This window comes from Antennarius striatus, chromosome 18, assembly GCF_040054535.1.
Source record: "Antennarius striatus isolate MH-2024 chromosome 18, ASM4005453v1, whole genome shotgun sequence".
NCBI classification, from domain to species: domain Eukaryota; kingdom Metazoa; phylum Chordata; class Actinopteri; order Lophiiformes; family Antennariidae; genus Antennarius; species Antennarius striatus.
The window spans coordinates 15,614,321-15,641,343 of record NC_090793.1 but is presented as its reverse complement, the minus strand read 5'-3'; the positions used below and the strand labels follow the sequence as shown (position 1 = coordinate 15,641,343).

Below are 27,023 nucleotides of genomic sequence, written 5' to 3'. Positions count from 1 at the left end.
CTTCAAGTAGCTTTTAAGTAAACAGTGATCATAAAGAAAAGGGAAAATATGGAAAATGAATTGAAATTCACGCGGGATGTGGTCCAACACTCAATTTATTTGAAATTGAATAGAAAAGAATAAAACACACTCAAATGCCCTGCTTTGGTGTCTGTGGCAATTGACAGAGAAACAGTCCTCCCATATCAACCGGAATGCAGAGGCATGAACCCAGAACAGGGGAATGAGTACTTAGGTGTGTGTGCGTGCGCATTGTCTGTTTTTCTATGTGGCCTTGTGAAAAGCTGACGTCTCATTCGGGATGTACCCCATCCTCTTGCCCATAGCCAGCTGGGACAGGCTCTAGCAGGATGATGTTGATGATGATGAATGGAGGAAATAATTAAAATCGGTAGAAATCTGCTAATCAGACGGGGTTCATGTGTTCACCGGTTCTGTTCATAATCTTTATGGACAAAATTTCTAGGCGCAGCCATGATCCGGAGGGGGTCCGGTTTGGGGACCAAAAGATTTCATCTCTGCTTTTTGCAGACAATGTTGTCCTGTTGGCCTCATCAAGCCTGGACCTCCAGGCTGCACTAGGATGGTTTGCAGCTGAGTGTGACGCGAGTGGGATGAGGATCAGCACCTCTAAATCCAAGGCCATGGTTCTTGACCAGAAAAGGACGGTGTGCTCTCTTCAGGCCGGTGGAGTCTTTGCCCCAAGTGGAGGAGTTTAAGTATCTTGAGGTCTTGTTCACAAGTGAGGGAAGGATGGAACGTGAGATTGACAGATGGATCGGTGCAGCTTCCGCAGTGATGCAGTCGCTGTTTAGGTCTGTTGTGGTGAAGAAGGAGCTGAGTCGCAAGACGGAGCTCTCGATTTACCGGTCAATCTACGTTCCTACTCTCACTTATGGTCATGAGCTTTGGGTCATGACCGAAAGGACAAGTTCCCGGATACAAGCAGCTGAAATGAGTTTCCGCCGTAGAGTGGCTGGGCGCACCCTTACAGATAGGGTGAGGAGCTCAGTCACCAGGGAGGAGCTCGGAGTAGAGCCGCTGCTCCTCCGCCTCGAGCGGAGCCAGCTGAGGTGGCTCGAGCATCTGTTCTGGATGCTTCCTGGACGCCTCCCTGGGGAGGTGTCCCGGGCATGTCCTCAAGGAAGACCTGGGACACGCTGGAGGGACTACGTCTCTCGGCTGGCCTGGGAACGCCACGGGATCCCCCCGTAGGAGCTGGAGTTGTCTGGGGAGAGGGAAGTATGGGCATCCCTGCTCAGACTGTTGCCCCCGCAACCCAGCCCCAGATAAGCGGTTGAAGATGGATGGATGGATGGATGGGCTCATGTATCTTCTGACCATTTAGATTAGTGTTGTTGTTTTCACAGTTGCATTTCTTCTCTAGATAATAATGATGTGATTTACGTTAAATGTTCTTTAGCTCATCTGATCTCATCTCACCTGTCCTTGTCCCTGCACACAGGAACCACAAGTAGAAACTTAAATACCTTTCTTAGGGTGCGGTCCTGGTGACTGATAATCTGTTTAATCTCATTGTTAGACCACTTCAATAAAAGCAACAACAAACAGTTTTCAGAAGAATTCACATTAGATTAATAATCAAGAGTTTACAGAGAGACAGGACCTTATTAACAGCATCACAACAAAGAATGATGAGACAAAGTACTTTGGAGAGGATCAATATGTATTAGGTTTCAGTCCAGCACCAGAGACAGGGGGATACATCACACCACCAAGAATATCTAAGATTATTCAGAGTCGGTTATTCAAATGGTTCTCATTTATTAACAAAAGGGTAAAAAGTTACATCTGCATTAAAAACCATATTTTATTTGTTAACTCACAAACGGCTGCACATCAACATGACTCAAAAGACTTTCCAGCGTTCATCATGTTGCACCAATCAGATTCCAGTCAAGGCACATTGTCATTGTGATGATCAAATGCTAATGAAGTATTCAAACATTTCCTCTGATAGAGTTTGAAACACATTTTCTGGTTCTGCAGGTTTTGGGTTGGTGACCTTGGCAGAGCGATGCGTGTTCTGAATGCTGGTTGTAAATACGTCATTAGAAACACACAAACATTCCCTGACTGATTAGTGTTAAAGTGTGATAATAGTGGATATACATGAGGACCTGCTGGTGAGGTTCCTTCTTGTTCTAGAAGAGACGAAAGACGCCCAGTAGCAGAGGGATCAAACCCAAGGTGATGGAACAAGCATCCCTGATGGTTGGAGCCGTATTACACAGACTGGAGGTACAGCAGGATAATCCGATGCCAAACGTCGTACTCATGTTGAGAGAAAGCTGGGTGTTCACACACAGGCTCTCTGACATGCAGCCGAAGGCTGGAATGGATGCTGATGGTATGCCCACTGGAAATGAGAAATAAACGTTACTGGACAAACTACTGTTGATCTCAAGCAAGAATATTTCTCTATGTGTAATTTCAAGAATACATAAACGTTAAACAACGATGAATGAATAGATAATGCAGTCTAACTATGGAATAAATATGTGTTCTCCTACAGCGAGCCTGGTGGTGTGTCGGGTTGATTTTTTTATTAATACGTTTGTCACCAGGTTGAAGGACGCTGGTAAGGACAGTCTATGAAAGAATCACTTCAGACACTGATGTGACCACCGCAGAAATGAGAGCATGAGAGTCTTCATTTAGAAGTTATCATCTCGTAAAGTCTCACCAGATAGTCAAAAGCAGCGGTCCTGTATTCCCCTGCACTGGAGTCGGTCATTGCAGTCGCCATCAAGACAACGTGTCAGTCTGTGAGTAGACTGAATCACAGGAACTGAAACAGAACAGAAAGTCCTTTATCTGAGGGACATAGAACACTGATGAGAATTAACTATTTCTACTCATTCATACTTACCAGAAAAATCTCCAGAATTGCAGTTAGTTGTGTTGCAGCATTCAGGATTTGTGTCTGAACTGATGTTACCAATGCTGAATGAAAACATCTGAGTGGTATTGGTTGGGCATTGGGAGGACGGTACACATGCCTTTAAGTTGACCACTGTTGTGGTCGTACCTCCAGTGACTATAAACCAAAGGAGAGTCAGATACTGCTGGTGGAAAGAAGACAAACATGCAGAATTCATAAGAGTTTTGGTAAAGAAGGAATGACCTCTAGAGGAGGCTGTTAAACACGTCTCTGAAGAACAATTTATTGGTCGGGTGGTGGAACAATTAGTGCTATTGCAGGTTTGACACTGAAATGCTCCAACTGCAGCAAAGAAAACAACATGACTGACAATCAGCTGATGGATGCAGATAATTGATAATCATCTGATCAATACTGGTGAATGAATGAGGCTTCAAAGATTAATTGCAGGTATCTGAGCCAGAGAGAGTCCAGGCGAGAGCCAGAGAAAGGATCAGCTTCATCACGATGAAGAGGAAACTACTGGAGATACAGAAACTTGATCTCTCCTGTACTGTAATGTTCTGGGTGTTGAGAACAGACAGATTAATACCTGAACCCTGGATTCCTTGTCCAACCAATCAGAAACTGATGTCATTACCACAACATTTCATTTAAAATCTGAACATTTTCTTGTTGCATGATTTGATCAAACTAAAACAATATTATATCAAGGTGTGGTGAAATAATGTGACTGCAAAGAAAGGGTGATTTTCATGTCTTTTCAAATGAGACCTTTGTTTTTGAATATTTTTTATTTCCATGAAACTTGTTTTTAACTTTAACAACAGATGAAGCACAACATTCTTGAATGGTCCATTTATTTTGATGTATTTTAAGGTATTAATAACGTGTCTTGATGTGTTTTCACATCAAGAACACAGAAGGACATTAGTCTAGTTCATAATTTACTATTTATCTTTTCATTTAAGGCCATTTTCATGTTTGAATCTTGATTAAATGAGAGATAAGATCTGTGGAAATACCCCAGAACAGTTTAAAGCGGCCCAACCCAGTTAAAAAGGAAGAACAACATTCAGGACCACATTCCTGAGGACAGAGGTTTAGTTCACCACATGAGTTAGAACCGTTCTTTGTTACTGGTAGGAGTTTCTCTGTTCCACTTGGGGATTTTCTTCTTCTGTGACTCCTTGCTCCTGTGGGGTACCCCAAGGTTCTATTTTGGGCACATTACTGTTTTCATTTGATTGCCCCTGGGCTCCATCTTTAATGAGTATATCTCTTTCCATTGTTTTGTAGAAAACATTGATATTTATTTACCTCTACAAGCTAACAACAAAGACTCACTAGAATCCAGCTGATTCTGCCAGAGGGATTTGAAAACATGGCAGGATCTTAACTTTTTTGCCTAAGCGAATGTAAAACTGAGGTTGTGTTTGGTTGTTGTGAAACTGCTTGATGGCAGTGCCACCATTTCTGGCCCACTTGTGTAATCAGCCAGCTTTTTCCAGCTGAGGCTACTGGCCAAAGTTAAGCCTTGAATTTCCTTAAAGGACTTTGAGAGAATCTTCAATGCTTATATAAGAACTCATGATGATTACTGTAACTCTCTGTATGTGGGTGTGGATCGGTGTTGACTTCCCCATTTGCAGTTGGTGGAAAATTCTATTGCTTGGAATTTAACCACAGCTAGAAAACATGGGCACTAGAAAACACGACTCATGTGACTCCGGCTTTAGCTTGTCCACGTTTAGATCAATTTTAAGATTGTATTGCTTGTTTTCAATGTTTTAGCTGTTATGGCACCTCCTGATTTATGTCTTGTTAGACATCTATACTCTGGTTTGAGCTCTGGGGTCACCCTTTAATATGACAGTGGATGTTCCCAGATCATGTCTTAGAACCACAGGTGACAAAACCTTTGCAATAGGCGCGTCAGATTTGTGGGTCACCTTCCCTCTGCAGTTACAAACTACTTGGATAGTCCAGTCTTTTCAAGTCTCAACTGAAGTCCCATCTTTTCTCACTGACTTTCAGCTGGGGTTCACTCAGACATCATGCATTCACATGTTGTTTTGTCTTTGTTGACTCTGGCTGTATTAATGTTACACCAACAAGCTTCATTAGAAAGAAGAGGCAGAGAGGGAGGTTCTTCAAGTGATGAACTAAACCACTGTCTCCTTAGGAATGTCATCCGGAATGCTGTTCCTTCTTTTTTTAACTGGGTTGGGCTGCTTTAAACTGTTCTCAATATTTTCCCAGAGTCTTGCATGTAATGAACTCTCAGCCATGAAAATAACCTGAAAGGAAAAAATAAATGGTAAATTACAAACTAGACTAATGTCACTCTTTGTTCTTGATGTGAATACACATCAATTATTTTTTATCATTACCTTAAAATACATCAAAATGAATGTTGTCCATCTGTTGATAGAGATAAAAACAAGTGTCATGGAAATAAAAATATTTTAAACAAATGTCTCTTGAAAAAATGTGAAAATCACCTCTTTAATGGAGTCAAGTTACTTCACAACACCTTCACATTATATTGTATGAGTTTGATCAAATCATGCAATAGATGTTCAGATTTAAAATGGAGTGTTGGAATGGAATGTAGATATGACATCAGTTTCTGATTGGTTAAACAAGGAATGCCGCTAAGCGCTCAGGTATTAGTCTCTTAGTCATTTATTTATTTACTTACTTAGGTATGAGTCTGTTCTCGACACCCAGAACATTACAGTACAGGAGAGATCAAGTATCTGTATCTCCAGTAGTTTCCTCTTCATCGTGATGAAGCTGATCCTTTCTCTGGCTCTCGCCTGGACTCTCTCCGGCTCAGATAACTGCAACTAATCTTTGAAGCCTCATTCATTCATCAGTATTGATCAGATGATTATCAATTATCTGTATCAGCTTATTGTCAGTCATGTTGTTTTCTTTGCTGCAGTTGGAGCATTTCAGTGTCAAACCTGCAATAGCACTGATTGTTCCACCACCCGACCAATAAATTGTTCTTGAGAGACGTGTTTAACAGCCTCCTCTAGAGGTCATTCCTTCTTTACCAAAACTCTTATGAATTCTGCATGTTTGTCTTCTTTCCACCAGCAGTATCTGACTCTCCTTTGGTTTGATAGTCACTGGATGTACGACCACAACAGTGGTCAACTTAAAGGCATGTGTACCGTCCTCCCAATGCCCAACCAATACCACAGGGGAATACAGGACCGCTGCTTTCGACTATCTGGTGAGACTTTACGAGATGATAACTTCTAAATGAAGACTCTCATGCTCTCATTTCTGCGGTGGTCACATCAGTGTCTGAAGTGATTCTTTCATAGACTGTCCTTACCAGCGTCCTTCAAACCGGTTGACAAACGTATTAATAAAAAAATCAACCCAACACACCACCAGGCTCGCTGTAGGAGAACACATATTTATTCCATAGTTAGACTGCATTATCTATTCATTCATCGTTGTTTAACGTTTATGTATTCTTGAAATTACACATATGAAATATTCTTGCTTGAGATCAACAGTAGTTTGTCCAGTAACGTTTATTTCTCATTTCCAGTGGGCATACCATCAGCATCCATTCCAGCCTTCGGCTGCATGTCAGAGAGCCTGTGTGTGAACACCCAGCTTTCTCTCAACATGAGTACGACGTTTGGCATCGGATTATCCTGCTGTACCTCCAGTCTGTGTAATACGGCTCCAACCATCAGGGATGCTTGTTCCATCACCTTGGGTTTGATCCCTCTGCTACTGGGCGTCTTTCGTCTCTTCTAGAACAAGAAGGAACCTCACCAGCAGGTCCTCATGTATATCCACTATTATCACACTTTAACACTAATCAGTCAGGGAATGTTTGTGTGTTTCTAATGACGTATTTACAACCAGCATTCAGAACATGCATCGCTCTGCCAAAACCTGCAGAAACTAGGAAATGTATTTCAAACTTCATGAGATTAAATGACATATTATCATCACCGTGACGATGTGGCTTGACTGAAATCTGATTGATGCAACATGATGAACGCTGGAAATTTGTGCCAAGCGTCTTGAGTCATGTTGATGTGCAGCAGCTTGTGAGTTAACAAATAAAATATGATTTCAATCCAGATGTAACTTTTTACCCTTTGTTAATAAATGAGATATATTTTAATGAGTGAATCAGAATGATCTCAGATAGATATTGGTGGTGGTGTGATATATCCTCCTGTCTCTGGTGCTGGACTGAAACCTAATACATATCGATCCTCTCAAAGTATTTTTCTCATCATTCTGTTATGTTGTGATGTTGTTAATAATGATTATTAATATAATATAAATTTTTCTGAACACTGATTTTTTGCTGCTTTTATTGAAGTGGTCTAACAATGAGATTAAACAGATTATCAGTCACCAGGACCACACCCTAAGAAAGGTATTTAAGTTTCTACTCGTGGTTCCTCTGTGGAGGGACAAGGACAGGTAAGGTGAGATCAGATGAGGTAAAGAACATTTACTGTTAATCACTTCATTATCATCTAGTGAGGAAATGTAACTGAAAAGTACAGCAGTAATTTAAACGGTTCAGAGGAAACATGAACCTCTAGATGGTAATTTTCCTCTGATCAGCGGATTTTTACCCATTTTAATAAATTATGTCATTCATCATCATCATTATGCTTCCCTGAATTTTGAAAAAGCTTGATCTGATAAATGTCTAGTATAAATATTTTTTGCAGGAAGGGAATTACACAATAGTAGAATGTTAAAAGTTATCAGGCAGAGAAGAGAGGATTTTTTGGAAAGACGAGTAGGTCTTCAATTTCTATCCCATAACTGAGGACTAAACCCAGCATGTGCTTAAACTGGTGAGTAGATTCCCGTGCACACTGTCTAAAGCCTATGGAGTCTAGTCACAACATAAATGCGCTACTGATGCTATCATTACTGTCATCCACCTGAATACTGAAATCAACAATAACGACCTCATTAGTTTAAGAATTAAACTGGTGAAGAAGTCGGAAAATTCAGATAGAATGTCACTGTATGGACCAGGAGGACGATAAATTATGACAAACAATAGAGGCTGGAGGAATTTGTGGGCTGGGTTTGATAGGCTCAGACTAAGACTTTCAAATGAATTAAAGATCATTTTCGGTTTAGGGCTCAGCTGTAGCGAGGAATTACAAATACATGCAACTCCTCCTCCTCTGCCTGAGACTCAAGGGATCTGATAATTTAGGTGATTGGGAGGAGTAGTTTCGTTTAGGGAAAAATACTAATCCTCACTTAGCCAGGTTTCCGTTAAACAGAATAAATCTATATGATAATCTGATATAATGTCATTGATTAAAACCGCTTTTCAAGACAGGGATATACTACGCAGGAGACTACATTTTAATTTTCTTATACTCTGGAGCTTTTGTAGTCTTGGTTTTGATTTTCTTTAAAAGTTTTTATGTCCAGTAGCTTTCCTCTGGACTTTAAAGTTAATTCATGTAAAATTAATTCATTTCACATGAATTAACTTTAAACGGTGGGTTTAAAATGTGGGTTCTCTCCTCCTCCTCCTCCCACCTCCAAAAACCTGAAAATTTAAGTGAACTTAGGTGGGAATGTGTGTGTGAGTGGTTGTCTGTCTTACATGTGACCCTGAGATGCACTGGCGATGCATCCAGGATATACCCTGCTTCTCAGGCGCAGTCAGCTGGGATTATTGGCTGTAACAACAACCACAATCTGGAAAAAAGCGACTGAAGACGAGACGAGATTTCAGTCAAATGGATTTGTTTGTCAGCTTGAGCCATTATAGTAACAGAATTTAACTATATGGAAACAAATTAAGTGAGAATAAGTCAGACTAACGCATGTTCGGTTCGGTTTTCTCCCATTTTTCTAAAACATTGTAGATGACTTGTCAGTCTAAGCAGCCTTGCATTGACCTGGATACAGACTTGCCCAGGATGTAGTCTGTCTCCTGCCTTATATCAGCTGGGAAAGTTTTCTGAAATTTAAATGAAGCAGATTGTTTTTGCTCAGTTTATCTGATTAAAAAGCAAACAAGTTAAAAAAAAACAATTTAAGAAATGTAAAAAAAAAAAAAGGGAAAAATAAAGGAGGTACAAAAATATCCAACCATTTGCTATCTTTCTGTTCTCATGTCACATCGTCCATGTTTGCTGGGTACACGGGACCTGCAACACGTACTCTGCTGTTGTTGTTGTTGTTTGTGTGTGTATGTTTGTGTGTCAGCTGACTGTCAGCCCACCTTTCTTGAGAACATAAGGTTATGGGTCGTTGCGGAATGAATGACTGGAAAGAGGAGAAAGCTATTACAGTGAAGCCTTTCGTGCAGATCTTGCCAAACTGCAGTTCACCATGCGTATAATCACCCTATATGATCTGAGAAAGGTCAACACAGGATATATCAAAGTGGCACTTGCAACCAACTTAGTGTCTCTCTGAAGCTGTCTGGAGGATTTAGTGCGGTTGGCATTTGGTGCTGGTTGTCTTCACATAGTTGCGCAAAGTAGAAAGTGAATTATTTAAATGGTGAAAGGATTGTACTGATAGAGCACCTTTCTAGTTGGACTGACCTCTCAAGCCAACAATCAAGCATTCACACAGATATTCAGACAACATGAAAAGCAACACCTTCTGATAAGGAGTGGGAACCATTGACGTAATCACCCACAGCCACTGGGAACGGTTTAGGTCAGGGTTACTATTTTACCCAAAGTTGCCTCGATGTGTAGACGGCAGGGGCAGGGACTCAAACTATTAACCTTCTCATAAGTGGAAGGTTGGTGGTTTAAAATGTGAGGTTACTACAATTATTTGTGAAATCATTTTAACAACAGAGAAACTGAAACTGAAATGTGATATATCCATCATTATTTTATAAATGTTATTTTTGAGGTTTGTGACCATCTGATGTTTGCCTGCTGTTCCTTAATGACATCATCTTGTTGCACCTATTCTCCCTTTACTGGAGAATTGGCCTTTAGTTTGACCGACTAAAGGTCCAGTAGTGATTAGTCATCATGTATTGACATGAACATTATGGATCATTTAATGGCAAAGACAAACACCACGGCACCGGTGTGGACGGGATAATTTCCATGAGACTATTTGTCAAAATTTGAAGCAAGACATAAAAACTGGTAATACCACAAATCTAAAATAACATCCGTGCATCCGACACCGGGCAGTGGTCGCCGAACTTGGACAGATGCCTGTAGCCGCAGGTTCATCCAGGCGGCTTCTTACTGTAACTTTCAGTCAAGAATTTAATGTGACAGTGCTGATAAATGTCTCCTCTACATAAGGTGTATTCTACCATTAAACTGTGATTAGACCTATACTTTAATGGTCGGGCAAAATGAAGAAAAGACAATTAAACCATTAATCGTAATTAAGTCTAGACAATTAATCATCAGCTACAGTTTTCCAGTAGTGACCACTCTGATCGTAAGAAGAGTTACGATTCCTTTGAGTATTTAGTGTTTACTGCTTTAAAGTGTTGAGTTTGCATTTTTATCTGTTTATTTTTTTTGTTTCAGTATATTTTGAAGATGGCTTATTTTAAGTGGAATGAGTTTTACAGCTTTCTTCCTGTATAAATTAATTAAAATGCTGAGGTAATTGCGCTGCTGGCTCCCTTTTAAAGCAGTATATCTTATCAGTTGTATGTTTACACTGGCCTTCCAATAATGATGAGGTAACATTGAATGCTGGCACTCCGAACAATTGGTGTCGACAGATCTGCTTACAGCGTTATGATTTACTGCCGGGCTTATGCCAGGAGAAACATAATGTTCATTTAAACTTTCTCTATCGGCCATCTCTCTGCTGTTGCAGCAGGGCCCCACTTTGTTTTTCTCTCATTAGGTGCTCATGTTTCCGCTGCCTTCTGTGTTTGGGTCTGCGAGGGCAGCCAACACCTTTAAAGCAAACATACCCCGCTGAGAAAAATGAAATGTCAGACGAGGGACAAATCCTAGTTCACATCCTCTTCACATGATGACAACCCTGCTGCAGATCCGTGATTACAATCGCACAAAGAAGGGCAGGTATGAGCCGTGGGGCCTCTTAGCTTCGGACGCGGTGAGAAACACACAGGGAGGAAGTATTAACATGAAGTCTTTCTAATGATCGATCATTGTTTCCCCTATTTTTATTCTCCCCATTATGTCTAAGTTCTGTACTACTGATCTGAAATAGATTTGCGTTACCATGTGTGTTGCTATGGAGAAATCAGACTGGGACTGTGTAGCAGTCTCTCTCGGGGGTGTTGAGTTCGGTCAAGGAATCATGTGTAGAAGAAGACATCTTCAGGATTAATGATTCATTGCAAACTTGCACTAGAGGCCTGCGTGTTGCATGTCCACACACACACACACACGCACACACACACATGCACAAACACACACCAGAAATTGAAAGCGATTCAAATAGTGCTCATTTGACTGAACCTGCACAAGGAGGAGCGTATTAAATTACTTGCAGTCCAGTTGAATACAAAGACTGGATAGAAAGTGTGTTGGGGATTTCCTCTGCTGCTGATTGCCCCCCCCCCACACACACACACCATTTTTTGCTCTGCCAGAACATCGGTACAATTTTTAACTTGACTGCTCGACCTCTCGTGATGTTTCTACTTTCTAATATGTGTTGTAACTTATGATTTCTTCTCTCTCTCTTTCTCTTTACGCTAGATGCCAAGTCCCAACCATGCCTCTTTGTTTAATGAATGACTGTAGTTCATTTATATGGTAATTCCTGTGATATGCTGGCCAAGAGATGCCAGGCATACAATATATCACCACAATGCCCATGCTTTATGGCTAATTAGGTTATTGATCTGGGGATGTCCCTCTGTTAGGGCATGATCACACCACAAAAGAGTAGGAGAGTGTGAGTAATACAGCTGTAAGCACATATTTTGTAATTCATTCCAATGATGAGGAGATTTAGCGCAGTGATGGCCATTGTGTGTGTGTGAAATGTGTGTGTGTTTTTCCACAACTTATGATATTGCAGATGTGTGACTTCATTGAGTCATTTAAATATTGCCTGGTGGCTGTTTTCAAATGTTTGTTAGTCTCAGCGTTTGATGGGAGTGACGACTGCAGTAATGAGATGGGAGAGATGTGTGAGCTCATCTTCCTGTGCTCACACAATCCCAGTTTAAAAAACCTCTTTTTCTATTGTAAAATTCAGTACGGATAGCGTTAGCTTGTTGCAGCAGTGTGTGCATGTTGGCCGTGCCCATGTGAGCACATGTGTGTTTGCAAATTCATGAGTTCCCTGCTTCCTTCTCCTTGCAGGTCAGACCTTCACTGCTAATCCCCTGAATCACCATCCTATTTCATTTACAGCATATGATACACAACTGTTCCTCTGGATAATTATTCAGGAAAGAAGACAAAGCCTCAAATGATCCTCATCTGGTCAGATTTACTCCTTTTACTGTTTATAGATAAGCATTTGTTCAAAAGTTGTGTCTGTGGGAATTCGATTTTAGCAATGCCTTTAATCAGGAGGCCTCTGAGAATGTGTTTATATATAGGGTGTTGAATATATACATGTTACTGTTGCAGTAAATGCTGGTGTCAACTGTCGGCTGGTCCCAAGATCGGATAAATGCAGAGAAATTCAGCTATGGTGGGTCAAAGATTTTCAGACACGAGAAGAGGAAAGGAAAGCCCCAAGATCTGAAAATAACGACTTTGAATACGGTGACTATGACAGGAAAAGTTTGGGAGTTGGTTGACATGAAGATCAGGAGGAAGATAGATTTACTGTGTGTGCAGGAGAGCAGGTGAAAAGTCTAGGAGCTTAGGAGCAGGATTCAAGTTAATTTACTATAGTGTTGATGGCAAGAGAAATGGAGTTCATTTGAAAAGAAGAGTTAGTTAAGAGTGTCTTGGAGGTGAAAAGAGTGTCAGATCGAGTGATAACGGTGAAACTTGAGAGTGTTATGCATAATATGATTAACGGTTATGCCCCATAGGTAGGATGTGAACTGGAGGAGAAAGAGAAATTTGGATGGCGGTAGAAGAAGTCGGAGCATTCTGGAGAGAGAGACTTGTGGTTGGGGCAGATTTTAAAGCACATATTGGGGAAGGAAATAGAGGTGATGAAAAAGTGATGGATAAGTTTGGCATCCAGGAAAAGAACTTGGAGGTAGACTACAAAAAGTATGGACATGGCTATTAGTGGACACCTTCTTCCAGAAGAGACAAGAACATTTGGTGACCTACAAGAGCGGAGGTAGAAACAAGTAGAAGCCTGTCCCTATTGGGACAAACCAAAAGAAGAAGAAGACTGTTTCAGTGATTCATTGGTCCTTCTTCCAGCCAAACTGGCTCAGCTCGAGCCCGCGGCTTTACAAACTGAGCCAGAGGACGAGCTGAATGAAGCTGCCCCCCCCCACACACACACCCCCGCCCCGTCATTACCTCACATCACCTAGCAGGAGAATAGAAACAGCTCTCAAGCACAGCAACAGTGTGCTGCGTTTAAGACCTGCTGAGGTTGGCAACCGTAGTTGTAAGCTGCAGAATAACATCTGCTCCACAGAATTATTTCCAAGTACGTGTTTGCATACTGGTGTACATTTGCATGTTTGAGCCAGCATTTATGTGTAAGAGTAAATGACAAGTGGGAGGAAGGCATATCTTCCTCATGTTCAAGTCTTTCTGGTATTCCTCACCGTCTTTTCTTTAAATGACCACGCAGGCATCTGCAGTCATCTTTATTAAAGGGTGAATGCAACAAATATGTGCGTTTGTTTGCCGTACTGTCAATGAATCCCATAAAAAAAGCCATAAAATGTTATTGAATGTTTTTCATTGGTTCAGACTGTACTGACTGGAGAATTGAAAAATGGATCACCTCGACTCCCCCCTCACTCTCCCAGCCTGTGTTTTTCTCTGCTTCAGCCGTTGCTGTGTAGCTCTCTTTGTGCAGTAGTTCCTATACAGCTGCTCCAGCTTCTATTATCGGCCATCCTTCTGACTGTTAACCCCTTCATGGGTCGCCACGCAGTCTCTGCTCTTTCCTTTTGTTTGCTGCGTATCTTTAACCCTTTGACAGACAAACGCTGCCTTCCATCTCTTACTCATCTTCCTTTGAGAAAGTCCATTTTCAATTCCTGGTTTCTGCTCCCCCAGCCACATCTTCTTCTCTGTCAAATTGAAAAAAAAAAAAGAAGAAAAAAAAAAGGCTTTTAAAATAGAATCAATTTACTCTAAAGGACCCAGGGGCCATTAGAAAACTGCTGCACTTAATTTCGTAACCAAAAAAGGAAAGACAGCCGTAGGTTATTAACACAATTCCCAGAACTTCAATCATGTGACATGTAGGCCTAATGCAGCAGCATGGAAGACACCTAATCTTGACTATCACGGAGCAGCACATGGTCTGATTTTGCTTCACCTGCTTTTAAACAGGACTGTGTGATGATGAGCAGCATGGTTGTGTTGTGTTGGGACTGATGGTGAATGTGAATGCTTTGCAGCTGGCCTCCAGCTCATCAGAGGAGGCAAGGCTCCACAGCCAGATAAGGGTATTCAATTAGTTTTAGTCCATGCAAAGCCAGGCAGAGAAAGCTGGAGCCAGGTGATGTATGGTAAAGGTGGACCTGTGAAACTAAGAACTTCTGATTTCGTCTTGTCCGTTTCAGTAACTTTCCCATTGGAATATCACAGATATTTAATGTACAGTCTGATTTCAAATATAATCATTGAAATGCTAAAAATGGCAATATGTCTGATTCTGCATTGCTCTATCTTGTCCCACTACTTTAATACTAGGCTGACTTTTCCTTCTGTCATATATCTAAGGTGGGACGTTTCCAGGCAACCCTCCAGTCAATCTTTACTGAATTTGTTGCGCTATTGATCTAAGCTGCTCTATAGGTTGTCCTCACTTCGCTGTCCCCTCTATTGATGTTTCTGCTTCGAGGAAAGAAAGAAACTGCCTCAGCTTGAATTTACAGATGGCTCTTTTACAAATTTACAGTTGCCCACAAATAAGAGGTTGTTGAGCCGCGTTGCTGTTGGTTCTCACAGTCGTGAATACAGTTTGATAAGAGATAAGAATTGTGGGGTTATGGAGTGGGTAATAAGGTACTTAAGGGTAATAACCACAGTGGTGAATATACGACCACTGTGGTCCTGTGGGGATGTCAGATAGCCACCAGGGGAACTGTCACCTAATGAAGATGAAGTCTACATAGACTACAGTTTGTGGTTTGTGTGTTTGTGTGTGTCTTCTCTCTCTCTTCTGACCACAAACTTCATTGGTAGTTTTAAAGTTAAAATGAAGAATTGATATGGGGAGCCTTTAGTAAATAATGACTCATTTGATCTAACGCAGCTCCTAATGTTACATAATGTTACACTATATTCTGATTTAGACTACAATTCTCTCTTACTTGTGCAATCACCGGCAGAACACAAACCATGAATCTACCTTATTACAGTATATGCATGGAATGAAACTGTACATATTTACATTAAGACTCGATTCTGCCATGAGCTTTTAGAAAAGCCTCAGTCATGCAGTTCGTCAAATTATAAACTAATTATAAACTGTTTGTAATGGTCCTATAAATAAGAGCTGGTGGAGGTCATGTGATCACTCACATTTGTTGGAGAGAAAAAACAATATAGTCAACAGATTTTAATGAACTTTTGTGTAGGAGGGGTCAGTGGATGCTGAGCAGTGGTAAGAGGTCGCCAACTTTGTGCAGAGTAATTCAGTACAGACCTCTAAACTTCACGTGGCCTTCAGATTAGCTCAAGAACAGTGTGTAGAGAGCTTCATGGAATGCGGTTTCTATGGCCCATGGTTACGGTTTCTATGGCTCAAGCCATACATTACCAAGTCATATGCAAAGCATCAGATGCTGTGGTGTAAAGCACGTCTGGGTTTGGTGGTTGCCAGGAGAACTTTCTGATGAGAAAGTTAGTATTAGTGATTTGTGATCATGTGTTTCCATGACAACAGTGTTTTTAAACTAAGAAGGCTTTCCACCCTAAACTTCTCACAGATTTTTTGTAGGAATGTATCTGGATGGGTCTGCCTCTTATTTAGGGGGCTTCAGCACAAATCAGAAATCAATCAAGCAATCAGTCTAATGGGCCTGTACGGGGATAAAGGGGAGAGATGATTGTTGCAACGGTAAAACACTAATTCATTACAGTATCAAATGCCGAGGAGGTTTAATGGAGGCGTCCACATGATGTACACATGCAGGGGATCAAATGTGAGATATACACCAGGAATTAAATTGTGTCCTAAACTGAAACCAGTTGAAGTGTTTTTCACTTTCACCATCCTCATATACAACCCCTCTCTTCCAGACCATCCTCCTCCGTCAGGCGAACACACACACACACACACACACACACACACACACACACACACACACACACACACACACACACACACACACACACACACACGCACTTTACCTCTTCTCCTGTTGTATCGTTTCATTTATTTATGAGTGGGGTTTTTGTTCTTTTACCTCCTGTGAGCTTTGAGCGTCCGAGGTGAGAATTTTAATTTCTGCAATTCTTCATTCTCTGGGAAAAAACAGTTTAACTTAAATCACGTGTATTTATAGAGCATTCAGAAATAATGAGCACCGTAGATGCTGTCACTTTATTTAATGATTGAACTGTTGCTTTAATAGAACAGGAAGCCTTTTATCACCTTTTATACAGATATAACAGCTACACAACGTTCTATACTGAGATTAAGATTAAGATTAACTTTACTAATCACACTGAACACACCTGAGTACTTCTTGTGTGTGATTTTAAATAGCGAGCTGGAGTCCTTTGAGGAGAAGAGAAGTGATAAAGTATAACATATCACCGCTGATGTCTCATTTGACGTGTCAAGCAACACATTATAGAGAACGGGTTAACACAACACATACCCTTACCTGCCCTGCTTTGAGGTATTTTATTTCATTCATTAGCCGCTAACTGCCCCGGCTGCTATTTTAAGACTCCTAGTTTAAAAACATTCTAGTCCCTTCTTGAAAAGTTTAATTTGTGAATTTAATTGGTTGCTTGTCAGGTTGTTTTTATTTGACTAGTCTAAACTAGCTTATAATACTGAACCTTTACCAAGACGGAGTCTGTCCAGCTGACACAACCCCAGCATGTCAGAGCAGAGAATACTGATTATTTTTTTCATTACTTTGGAACCTGATCTTATATTCTTGCCATTTTTTATTCTAATTTTTTTGTATTTCTAACCTTGTAAACTTCTAGAACGGATTTCTGTTGTTTGACAGATTTAGAACACATTAAAAGGACTTCAAGAGTTGACTGGCTTCTGATGAGTCTTTCCCTTACATTTTCATTCCAGCTTCTTTTTCAGTCTATTAACCGTTTATTGGGATCAGTCCATCTATTACTGCTCTGATCCACAAAAGTTTCTAACAATGGCCTCCTTTAATTTGCTGGAGATTGAAATTGTTCCTAATGAGGCTCTGCATGTCCCAGTGGAAAAGTTACCCCCCAACAATTCTAACCCTTATCTACCCAGGACCTAATTTATGAGCCGCACACTCAAAGGAGTATTCATGGACTAACCTTGTTGAGTCCTAATTATAATAGCACTGCGTCACTGTTGAACACTGTGTGCTATTAGTACTAACAATAACACATTCCCACAGGCGTGTACCTGTGTCCTTTTTGTTCATTGTTTTGTCGTGTTTTTGGCTATTTTTTGTTCTTGATCTCTGAACGCACCACAAATAAAAGAATGAGTAGAACTGATCTCGCTACAGTACAAGAAATGCCTGATATTTAGTTACCAACATTTTGACTGGTCAGTGATTCTGATGCTGTATTAAACCCAACACATCTCCTTTGATTCGACACATTTCTGGCAGCTGCTGTATAAAGCCAGCACTGCATTTATTGTGTTTTATTACCGGTGAAAGGTAATATTTCACAGGCCTCCTTCATTTTTTACTGTACAGTAATGTGGTCCTCATAGTAAAATCTATATTCTGTCTGGCTTTTCAGAAAGCCACAAACTAACTACGGCCACGTCATCTTTCAGATGATTCATAGTTGGAGTGAATGTGATGCCGACTAAAGAGTCTTATCTTGTTTCTGCTGTGAGTTAATGCTATTGTCCTATATTTTAAATTGTTCCTTGCTTCAGTAAAGGTTATAGCATCCCTGAGGCAACTGTGTTGCTGAGCCTGTTTTTTTGTTTTTTTTTCTAGTATTGTGGCCATTTATTGTATGCAGATTTTATTGTTGCTTTTTCTCGTCTTGCTGAGTTGCAGCAGCTTTCCCCTGGGGATTGCATCAGGACTGCTGATAGACATTCAAGCTGACCCGACCAATTCCAGTAAAAATTATTTCCAAATGAATAGAAATTATCATTACAGAGCTTTATTGTTTTACATTTTCAAGTGGTGACATGGTAGTTGGTGTCATTAGGAATGCATATTCATTGCTTATTCATGTTTTATTTGTTTATGACCAGAAGACATAAATACTAACAGGGTTTTTTCAGAAACATTGTATTCCATACAAATATCAAGAGCAATTTGTTCAAATTGAAGGGTTCAGTCTTTTATTTTATTTTATTTTTTCTGCATTACACAAAATTCCCTCACCTTGTAAGACTAGAGTATGTTCAGCATGAAGCCTCCTTGTTTTCTGATTTTACTTTTTGGTCTAATAGTGTCAACAAAAACTCTGTCGGCTCCATGATAACCATATCCACATCATCGAAAAACTAGAGTGTCCGTTATATACCTAGAGAAAGTTGAACTGTAATGACAGGTAATAACACTTTTTTTAAAAATGTATTCATTTTATAAATAAATACGCTACACGACAAATTTATTTATTTATAGGCTGTAAAAAATATTGTACAAACTCCATATTATTGCATCAATAAATACTTATATTAGTATGGATTTACAGAAAACATCATTTAAGAATTTTTGAATACAGAATTTAAGAATCCAGAAGCTCGTCTGCACACTTGCTGATTTTATCAGATGTGAAATCCGCTGTCAGGCTTCTGAACGTCGGCCGCCTCTTCAATCCTCAGGATGTCTCTGTCCAACACTTACATTAGCTTCAACTTATCCCACCCAAGGCCAGAGGCAGCCATTATTTACCAGCAGACATTCCTGCGGAGATATAAGGACATGAAGTACATAACGATAAGAGTCAGCTCTCAGAGGCTCTCCCTTTCTACCATTCATACACATACGCTGATAAAGATGACATGTTGTAATTTATATTGTTATTCCTGAGTCATCATATGTAGACATCTGTAAACATTAGGAGCAGTTACAAGATAAGATCATGTATATATTGTTTGTTTCCGTCACAGCAGCAACTGCAATCACCGTGATGGAGGATTTTATAAATGTGGAGCTGCAGTTTTGCCGTCTTTACCGCCGCTGATTAATGATCCGCATGCTGGTCAGGGATGGACGCTGTAGTCCTGATGCCTGCTGGCCTGTCAGAGAAATATGACAGCGTCTAGTGTGCAGGGACAAACCAGAGGATGTAGCCTGCAGCTCTCCATCAGTCCAGAGGCTGGCAGAGACACACAGGGAGCTGTCTTCTTTTTCTTTCATTTATTTCTTTCTCTTTCATGCTCTCTATCTTTTCCTCCACGTCTAGATGTCTGCCTCGTTTTGTCACCTCTTATCTTTTCACCTTCATGTTCCTCTATTCATGCCAGCCATGTCAGCATCTGTCTGCGGCTCGCAGATTTTACACTCACACACACATACAACAGACTTGGATTCTTAATTTGCTGCTGTACGTTCTGCGTCAGTATGTGACCTAATCCAACGCCTGGCTGAGACTCAGTTTGTTCAACTAGTATATGCACACATCCGCCCACCTATCCAGGAAAACACACACAAACAACTTGGCACTTTGCAAATACACACAAAGTTGAATATTATAGAATGTACATTTCCATTGTTAAAGCATGTAAGCCTTCAATACTGCAGCACAGTTGTCTCAAAGAGCATAAATGGATGAAGGTTTTCTATTAGATTTGAGCTGGCTGGAGTGAGAGAGAAAGGAGAAAGGCAGAAAGTTGCCTTCATTTAAATTGTTCCGCACTGAGGCTTTTCAATTTGATTATAAGTCTCCATTTCATAGAGCCTGGATGCTGCATGCCATTCAGAATGAAATTGAGCCATTGGTCGGCTGGACCGGCCGCCTCCCCATGTCTGCTCTCTGGGAGCATCGGGGGACAACTAAGACAATGCCAGGCCCAGCTTCGTTAGCTGGTTAAGTGGTCGAGCGTATGGAAATGATTGAGTGCTTTGAGGTTTTTTGCGATGCGATGTGAGGACTCCCTGCTGCAAAATCTGTCCACTCCACCAACACGCCCGCACAGATATTGTATTATTTGTCCCTCTAACTGCAGCGCTAAATCATCCCACAGAAATGTCAGTGTTCATGCACACTGATTGATGGCATGATTGCTGTATTTGGGACAGTCCTGGCCTGGTTGGGTGGCTGACGATCACCAGAGACAGGTAACTAAAGCTGAGGATGTAACAGCAGCCCTGCCGTCTTGGTGTCCATCATCCATCGTGTTCTTTTACGTTTTGGGAGCAACACGTCCTGGGATGTTCTCCTTTTACATCTCAGGCTCTCCTGTGGTCTTGTGACTTGTCACAACACGGCCATTTTACGTTGATCTATCATAGTGTAATTGGTCATTGGAGACCAAATTAGTGGTCATTTTTACCTAATTCAAGATCACAGCTTTCTTTAGTTTGAAATGGGAAACCCAATGATTGGTTTCTCCAGTCTGGAACAGGAAGGATTCAGGTCAGGGAGTAGGTGAGCTTATGGTACAGTTCAGCCTACTTACTGAATCCACACTGAAAATATTTTCTAATTGTGCAGTGGGACCTCTGTTAACAGCTACTAAAATAAGCAACATCATCTTGTGTGTCATAAATGTCACACACAATGGCTGTAATGGAATGTAGCTAAATATATTTTTCAAGTACTGTACCAAACCACACTATTGACACAGTCAATGTCCAGTTAATTGTAATTTGACTCTACTTTCTTCATGTGACATTTTGCCCTGTTTATGATGGAGACAGTACTTTAAGATTTACAATAATCTATTCGGAAGAAACAAATGAAATGTTATGACACTTTTGAAAGACCTCACTGATACGTAGCTTTAATTCTAAGTGTAAAAAGAAAGTCATGCCTTATTTCAAAGTCAGTGTCCAGTATGTCGTCTGTTTCTTTGATTCATTTACCTCAGCTCAGCAGTCAGTTGCAGAATAAATGATGAATTGCTCCTGATGTGTGCGTGATATTCAAATTCATATGATACAGTGAAGGTTCAGAATTGGATTCCAACACTTCAATATTTTTCTCAGTTAATATAGGAAGGCAAACTGTGAAAATATATTTTTTATAGATGCAAGAAACAAATACACATTTGTTTTACTCATTTAGCCATTTTACACCACAAAAGAAGTTGTACATTACTCTTTTATTTCAGAGTTCATTCATTTTTTGTATTCTATTTTTAATTTATATCCAAATGTTTTTTATATATTCTTACGCTGCTTTTAAATATTCTATTAATGCTTCTTATATTTTATGTGAGAATCATTCTGAAGTGCCCTGTTGTTGAAACATAAGAGACAAATAAAAGTGCTTCACCTTTCAGGTAGTTGTCTTAGCTTTCTTTCTTAGATACAGGAGTCCAGGACCCATATTTACACATCAAGCATCTAAAAATACTCAGAGGTCAGAGCAGGAGGTTTTTTACTTCTCCCACAAAAGAGGGAATGTCTCTTTTGGAAATGAGTGACATCATGTTGTGACACTAGAAACCAAAGGAAGAATTATGTTTTGTAGTTGCTTGTATCTCCAAATGTCTTGAGGCTGATGTACTGTAGAGCATTAGTGAAGACTGGATGTATTTTTAGAACCTACTACACATACAAGTTTATTGCAGGAGTTCAGTTCAGTTTGATCCAACAATATTTTCACACAGTTTAATGCTGCTTTGTCAGGAGCGTATGGACTGGTTACTGTCATATTCTTCAGTAAAATTTAACAACATTCATCTTCTGTTTGTATAACTAATGTTTCAGTGACATTTCTAACACTAATTGTTATTGGAAGTTTTAACATATGCACCAAAATTAGTTATTAGTATTATTAGGGGCGGGGTGCTAGTGGCTCAGTGGTAGCATCGGTGGTTCGATTCCCGTTCCCGCTCCCCTAGTCACCCATCATTGTGTCCTTGGGCAAGATATATTACCCACCTTGCCTCCAGTGAGGTACCCACTGGTGTGTGAATGTGTGTGATTGTTCCGGTGGTGGTCAGAGGGGCCGTAGACGCGGATTGGCTGCCACGCCTGCATCAATCGGCCCCAGGGCACGTGTAGCTACATACGTAGTTTACAATCACCAAGTACAAATGGATCTACTGTAAAGCATCTTTGAGTGTACAGAAAAGCGCTATATAAATCTAATCCATTATTATTATTAGTATTTTTTTTAAAATTGTTTTACCATACTGGATCATTTAGTAGCTGTTTTTTCAGCTGAAACCTTAATGTGTGACTGTGTTCTATCCCACACAATGGATGCCTGTTCTGTTAACACATTATATCATGTCCATGTTAGAGAACACAAGTTTAACAAAAACCATTCTGATCTTCTGTCTCTTCATCACTTGTGGTGAGACGTCTACGTTTTTAGACCTTTCTCTAGAAATACTTTTATGTTTAAGCTCTTTTTAAAAAAATCACAGACAATTTCCTTGGTTTTGATTTTTATTTTTTATTGATCTTGAGCTTTAGACAAGAGAAGTTTCTGGCTACACTGATACTGACTTGATGAATTTGAAAGCCATCCATGATGCAAAGAATATCTAAGAAGGTCTAATGTTTTTGTAATTACTTTCAAACTGAAACAATTCATTTTGTGTCGATTGGACAAAACTAAATACAACCAGCTTTTGTTTGCTTGTTGTTTTGTTTGTTTGTTTGTAAATTGCCAATCACATTTGTATTATGATCAAGCCCTGCTCTATTTTCTTTGTTAAAGCAAGATCATTATCATTATTGCCATTATTACAATAGCAGCATCTGTTTGTACTGTATTTCCTGTCCTTTAACTTGAAAGTACATCCAGTGCAGTCTCCAAAAGCATGTAGACAGCTCCTAATGGCACAGATTATAAAGCTCTTTAATACAGAAAAGGGGATTAGAAACACTATGGGCTGCACTAATCCTTAACCTTTAGTTCTGTTCTCATGGAGCCACAATATGCACAAGACGATAGCATCACAGGACCAGAGTTAGTAAATTTCTATTAGAGCCATCCTTTATTCCCTCCAGCACATTTAAAGGCATTAGACATGCTTTGTCAAGGCGAATAAAAAGGGCCAACAGTGATATCACACACCCCTGACTTGTTTCTGAAAAAGCACTGTTCCATGTAAAGTTCTCATAACCCATTATGATAATTTTCCTGACTCTCTGAAGGGCAGGGGACAGGACAGGCAGATAGCTGCGTTTGGGTATCAATCTGCCTGTCTCTGCATGGAGTGAACATTTTTCTGTCTGCCTTACTGAGACAACAACTCAGTCGTATCTGCCTGAAAGAACGGTGCAGAGACTTCAATGTACTGGGTCAAAGTAGAAAAATAGGAGCATTTTGTTTGAATGATAAATAAGTAAAACAAGTTAAGAAAAGTTTAATCGATTCTCTCTAGCGTTTTCCCATATACGTCCATGTACATATAACAGAATGTACAAAGTATGACTTGAATATTTTATATATGCATACATCATTCTGTGGTTCTGAAGTTGCTCCTCAGCTGCTTTTAACCTCAAGTAGCACGCTGTACATTACGAATGATTCTTTGGCTTAAGCAAGAATTCTCACTGTGCTTCTCTTACATCCGATCTTTGTTGTCACCTGTTTGGAAAGTTTTACATTTTTACATAAATGGACACATTTATGGTGCCTGCCTGTAATCTGGACCGAGAAAGAGCGCCAATAGCTGACAGGAAACAGGGTCACGCTGTGCATCAATCATTTATATCTAAATTTGTGCAGTGCAAAGATTCAATTTTCTGTACTTTGTAGGCTCCACTATTGGTTATATGGTTTTATTTATACATCAAAGTTCATTCATTATTGATTTGTTGTTGAACCATCAAAAAGTGATGCTATTTTCTTGAAGGAAAGGCTTGTGCACAGGAACCAGCTATCAAAGTCTTTGACAATTACCTGTCGTCATCATGTTTTTGACACATTTTGGTTCTTGCTTTATTTTTTTCCTTCTGAACATTAAATAGTTTTGCTAGGTTATCCCTTTCTTTGCTCACCATGCTCTTTAAACCAGACAGTAGCAACTCCAACATCTGTACTTTATAATCATCAACCAGTCACTTTGACACTTTTTTGTCTTAAAACTCTTATATTTATCAGTCTTCCTTCTGTTTGCAGGCTACTACTGAGCAGAAGAAGCTGAGCCATGCTGGATCCAAGCGCTCCCTCTCCGAGAGCAGCGGCCGACTCCCTCAGATAGCCATGAACACCTGCAAGTACAATGGCGGAGTGGTGAGACCACTAGTGGGCAGCCTGGCATCCTCGTCCCGCCGCAACCTCGCTGAGCTTGACTCGGAGACGCAACCCTTGCAGACATTGCACAGCTCTGGCCTGGAGGTGGTGGTGTCCAAAGGCAACAGTGGTGAAGACCCCAGCAAGGCATCCAATGAGAGTTTAGTCAGGGAGGGCAATGGGCGTGGCGGAGGGAGGGCACCACAGAAGAAGAACAGAGACATTGGGTACAAGTTAGGCCACCGGAGGGCACTGTTTGAGAAGAGGAAGCGGCTCAGCGATTACGCACTCATCTTTGGGATGTTTGGGATTGTTGTCATGGTGACGGAGACAGAATTGTCATGGGGGGTTTACACCAAGGTAGGCTGCGTCTGTGTGTGATGTATGAGTGGGAGCTTTGTGTGTTGCCATTCTATTGTATTTTATTGTTGCTTTTTTATTTGTGTGGTGTTTGGCAGCTGTCAGATTGATGAAAAGTTGTTATTAGCACAGACATGTAATCCAAAAAGGGAGTCCTGAACATTTTACAGATACAAGATAAGAAAGGATTTTACGTGAAAGTTGTAGTTTTATTACATGTTAAATCTAAATTTATGGCCGAAGTCTTGCTTGGTCAGTGCTGATACGCACAGGGCCATGTCAGCACTGCCTTGGTCGGCTTGTTTCGTTAGGGGTCACCACAGCATGTCATCCTTTTCCATGTCAGCCTATCTTCTGCATCCTCCTCTCTAACACCAACAGCCCTCATGTCTTCTTCACTACATCCATCCACCGTCTTTGGTCTTCCTCTTGAAGTGTTGCCTGGTAGCTCCATCCTCAACACCCTTTTACCAATATGGTCATTATCTCTGATCCGGACTTGTCTAAACCATCGAAGTCTGCTCTCTCTAATTTTGTCTCTGATTAACTAATTGCTGATTCTGTCAAACCTGGACACTCCTAAGGAAAACCTCAACATCTTAAGTTCCACCACCTCCAGCTCAGCTTCCCGTCCTCTTTTCAGCGGCATTGTCTCTACTCCATCCATCATGGCTGGCCTCACCACTGTCTTATAAACTTTGATCTTCATCCTGTCACATAAGACACCTGAGACTCTCACCTGTTCCAGCCTGCTTGGATCCATTTCTTCATCTCTTTTCCACTCTCACCGTTGCTGTGGACTGTTGACCACAAGTATTTTGAGTCTTCCATCTTCACTATCTCTTCTCCCTGTAGCCTCAATCTTCCTTCTCTATTCCTCTCATTTTGTTTAACGTTGGCAAATTTTCATTTCTCTCCTCTCCAACACATGCCACCACCTTTCTTAATGTTTCTCCACCTGCTACCTACTTTCATGGCACATCTCAATGTCATCTGCGAATATGTGTTACTGTAAATGTTTTATTATTGGCATAAAATTAGAGTTAAGCCAAATGACTGATCTGACTTCTGGATAAATTGTCTCTGAAGACAGCATCTATGACCTCACAGCAGGAGAGAGAGATAACAGAAGACATAATGGGATGAAGTGATATACAAACAGAGAAATAGAGATTTATAAAAGATAGAAATGGCATTCCAAATGTTTTAAACTCCCAAACATCAGCAGTTTTGTTTGAACCCAGTGTGATCTTCAACAACTTGAGTTTAGAAATATAAATTTCTCTTTTTCTTTCTATAAGTGGTACATTCTCTTCTTGCTAGTTACTAACTTTTGCTGCACCTGTGAACCTCATTACTGTTTGGCACTGGATTGTTTCTGGACGCTGGATTTATCTATGCTTTTCACAGAAACAGTTGGGTGTTGAGTGTCATTGTCTATTCGCATGTCACAGCTTCCTGCTGTCAGGAAAGGGGCTTCCAGCACTTCCTTTTTTGATTGTATAACAGCTCTCAACACCATGTGACTTTATTGTGGTGGAGCTGTGAAAAGGAGCTATTTTCAAAACGGTGATGCGTTAAAGGATATTTCAGCTTCTGAAGTTTAAGATTCAAAATCTTTTTATTCATTTTTTAAGCATTGACTGCAGTAAATCTCACATATGTTGTAAATGATCAGTTTTAATGTCAAGCATGTTTGTTTGCATTGAGCTAAAGCATAAAAAAAACCCACTGGTATGCATCCTGTACGAAGAAAGACATGGAGAAAATTCCATTTTGTTTTTATTGGTTTGTCACCAGGATTACACAGAAATTACCAAGTAATGCCATTAAACTTGTTGAGAGGTTTATTGTTGTGCCACAATGGACTCCATTTAATTTTGTTGTGGCTACATATCAATGAGATCAACAGTTTCTTTAACAAAAAAAACCCAAATTATATTACAATATGAGGTTCAGTATATTTAGGCATTTCTTATGTTATCTACTTATACAGTATGTACAATTTGGACGAGATCCAAATGGAAAACAACCCATCATCTCTGATTGGCGCCTCACATCACAGGAGTACCAAAGTTTTTAAGTCCTGAAGGAGGGAAACACGTTAAGAGACAGTGTGC

At 40.3% G+C, this 27,023-nt stretch overlaps 1 protein-coding gene across 3 annotated transcripts in view; it reads left to right on the top strand.

The window, feature by feature from the left end:
- The window catches only part of kcnn1a (potassium intermediate/small conductance calcium-activated channel, subfamily N, member 1a), a 56,964-nt gene that overhangs the window by 5,467 nt on the left and 24,474 nt on the right, over positions 1 to 27,023 (top strand). For 2 of the 3 annotated variants that reach the window (XM_068341542.1, XM_068341543.1), the window contains exon 2: positions 24,430 to 24,903. The exons of the other annotated variant lie outside the window; for it this stretch is intronic. In XM_068341542.1, coding sequence (XP_068197643.1) covers positions 24,430 to 24,903 — 474 coding nt within the window. The remainder of the gene's footprint in view (positions 1 to 24,429; positions 24,904 to 27,023) is intronic. 3 annotated transcript variants of the gene reach the window in all.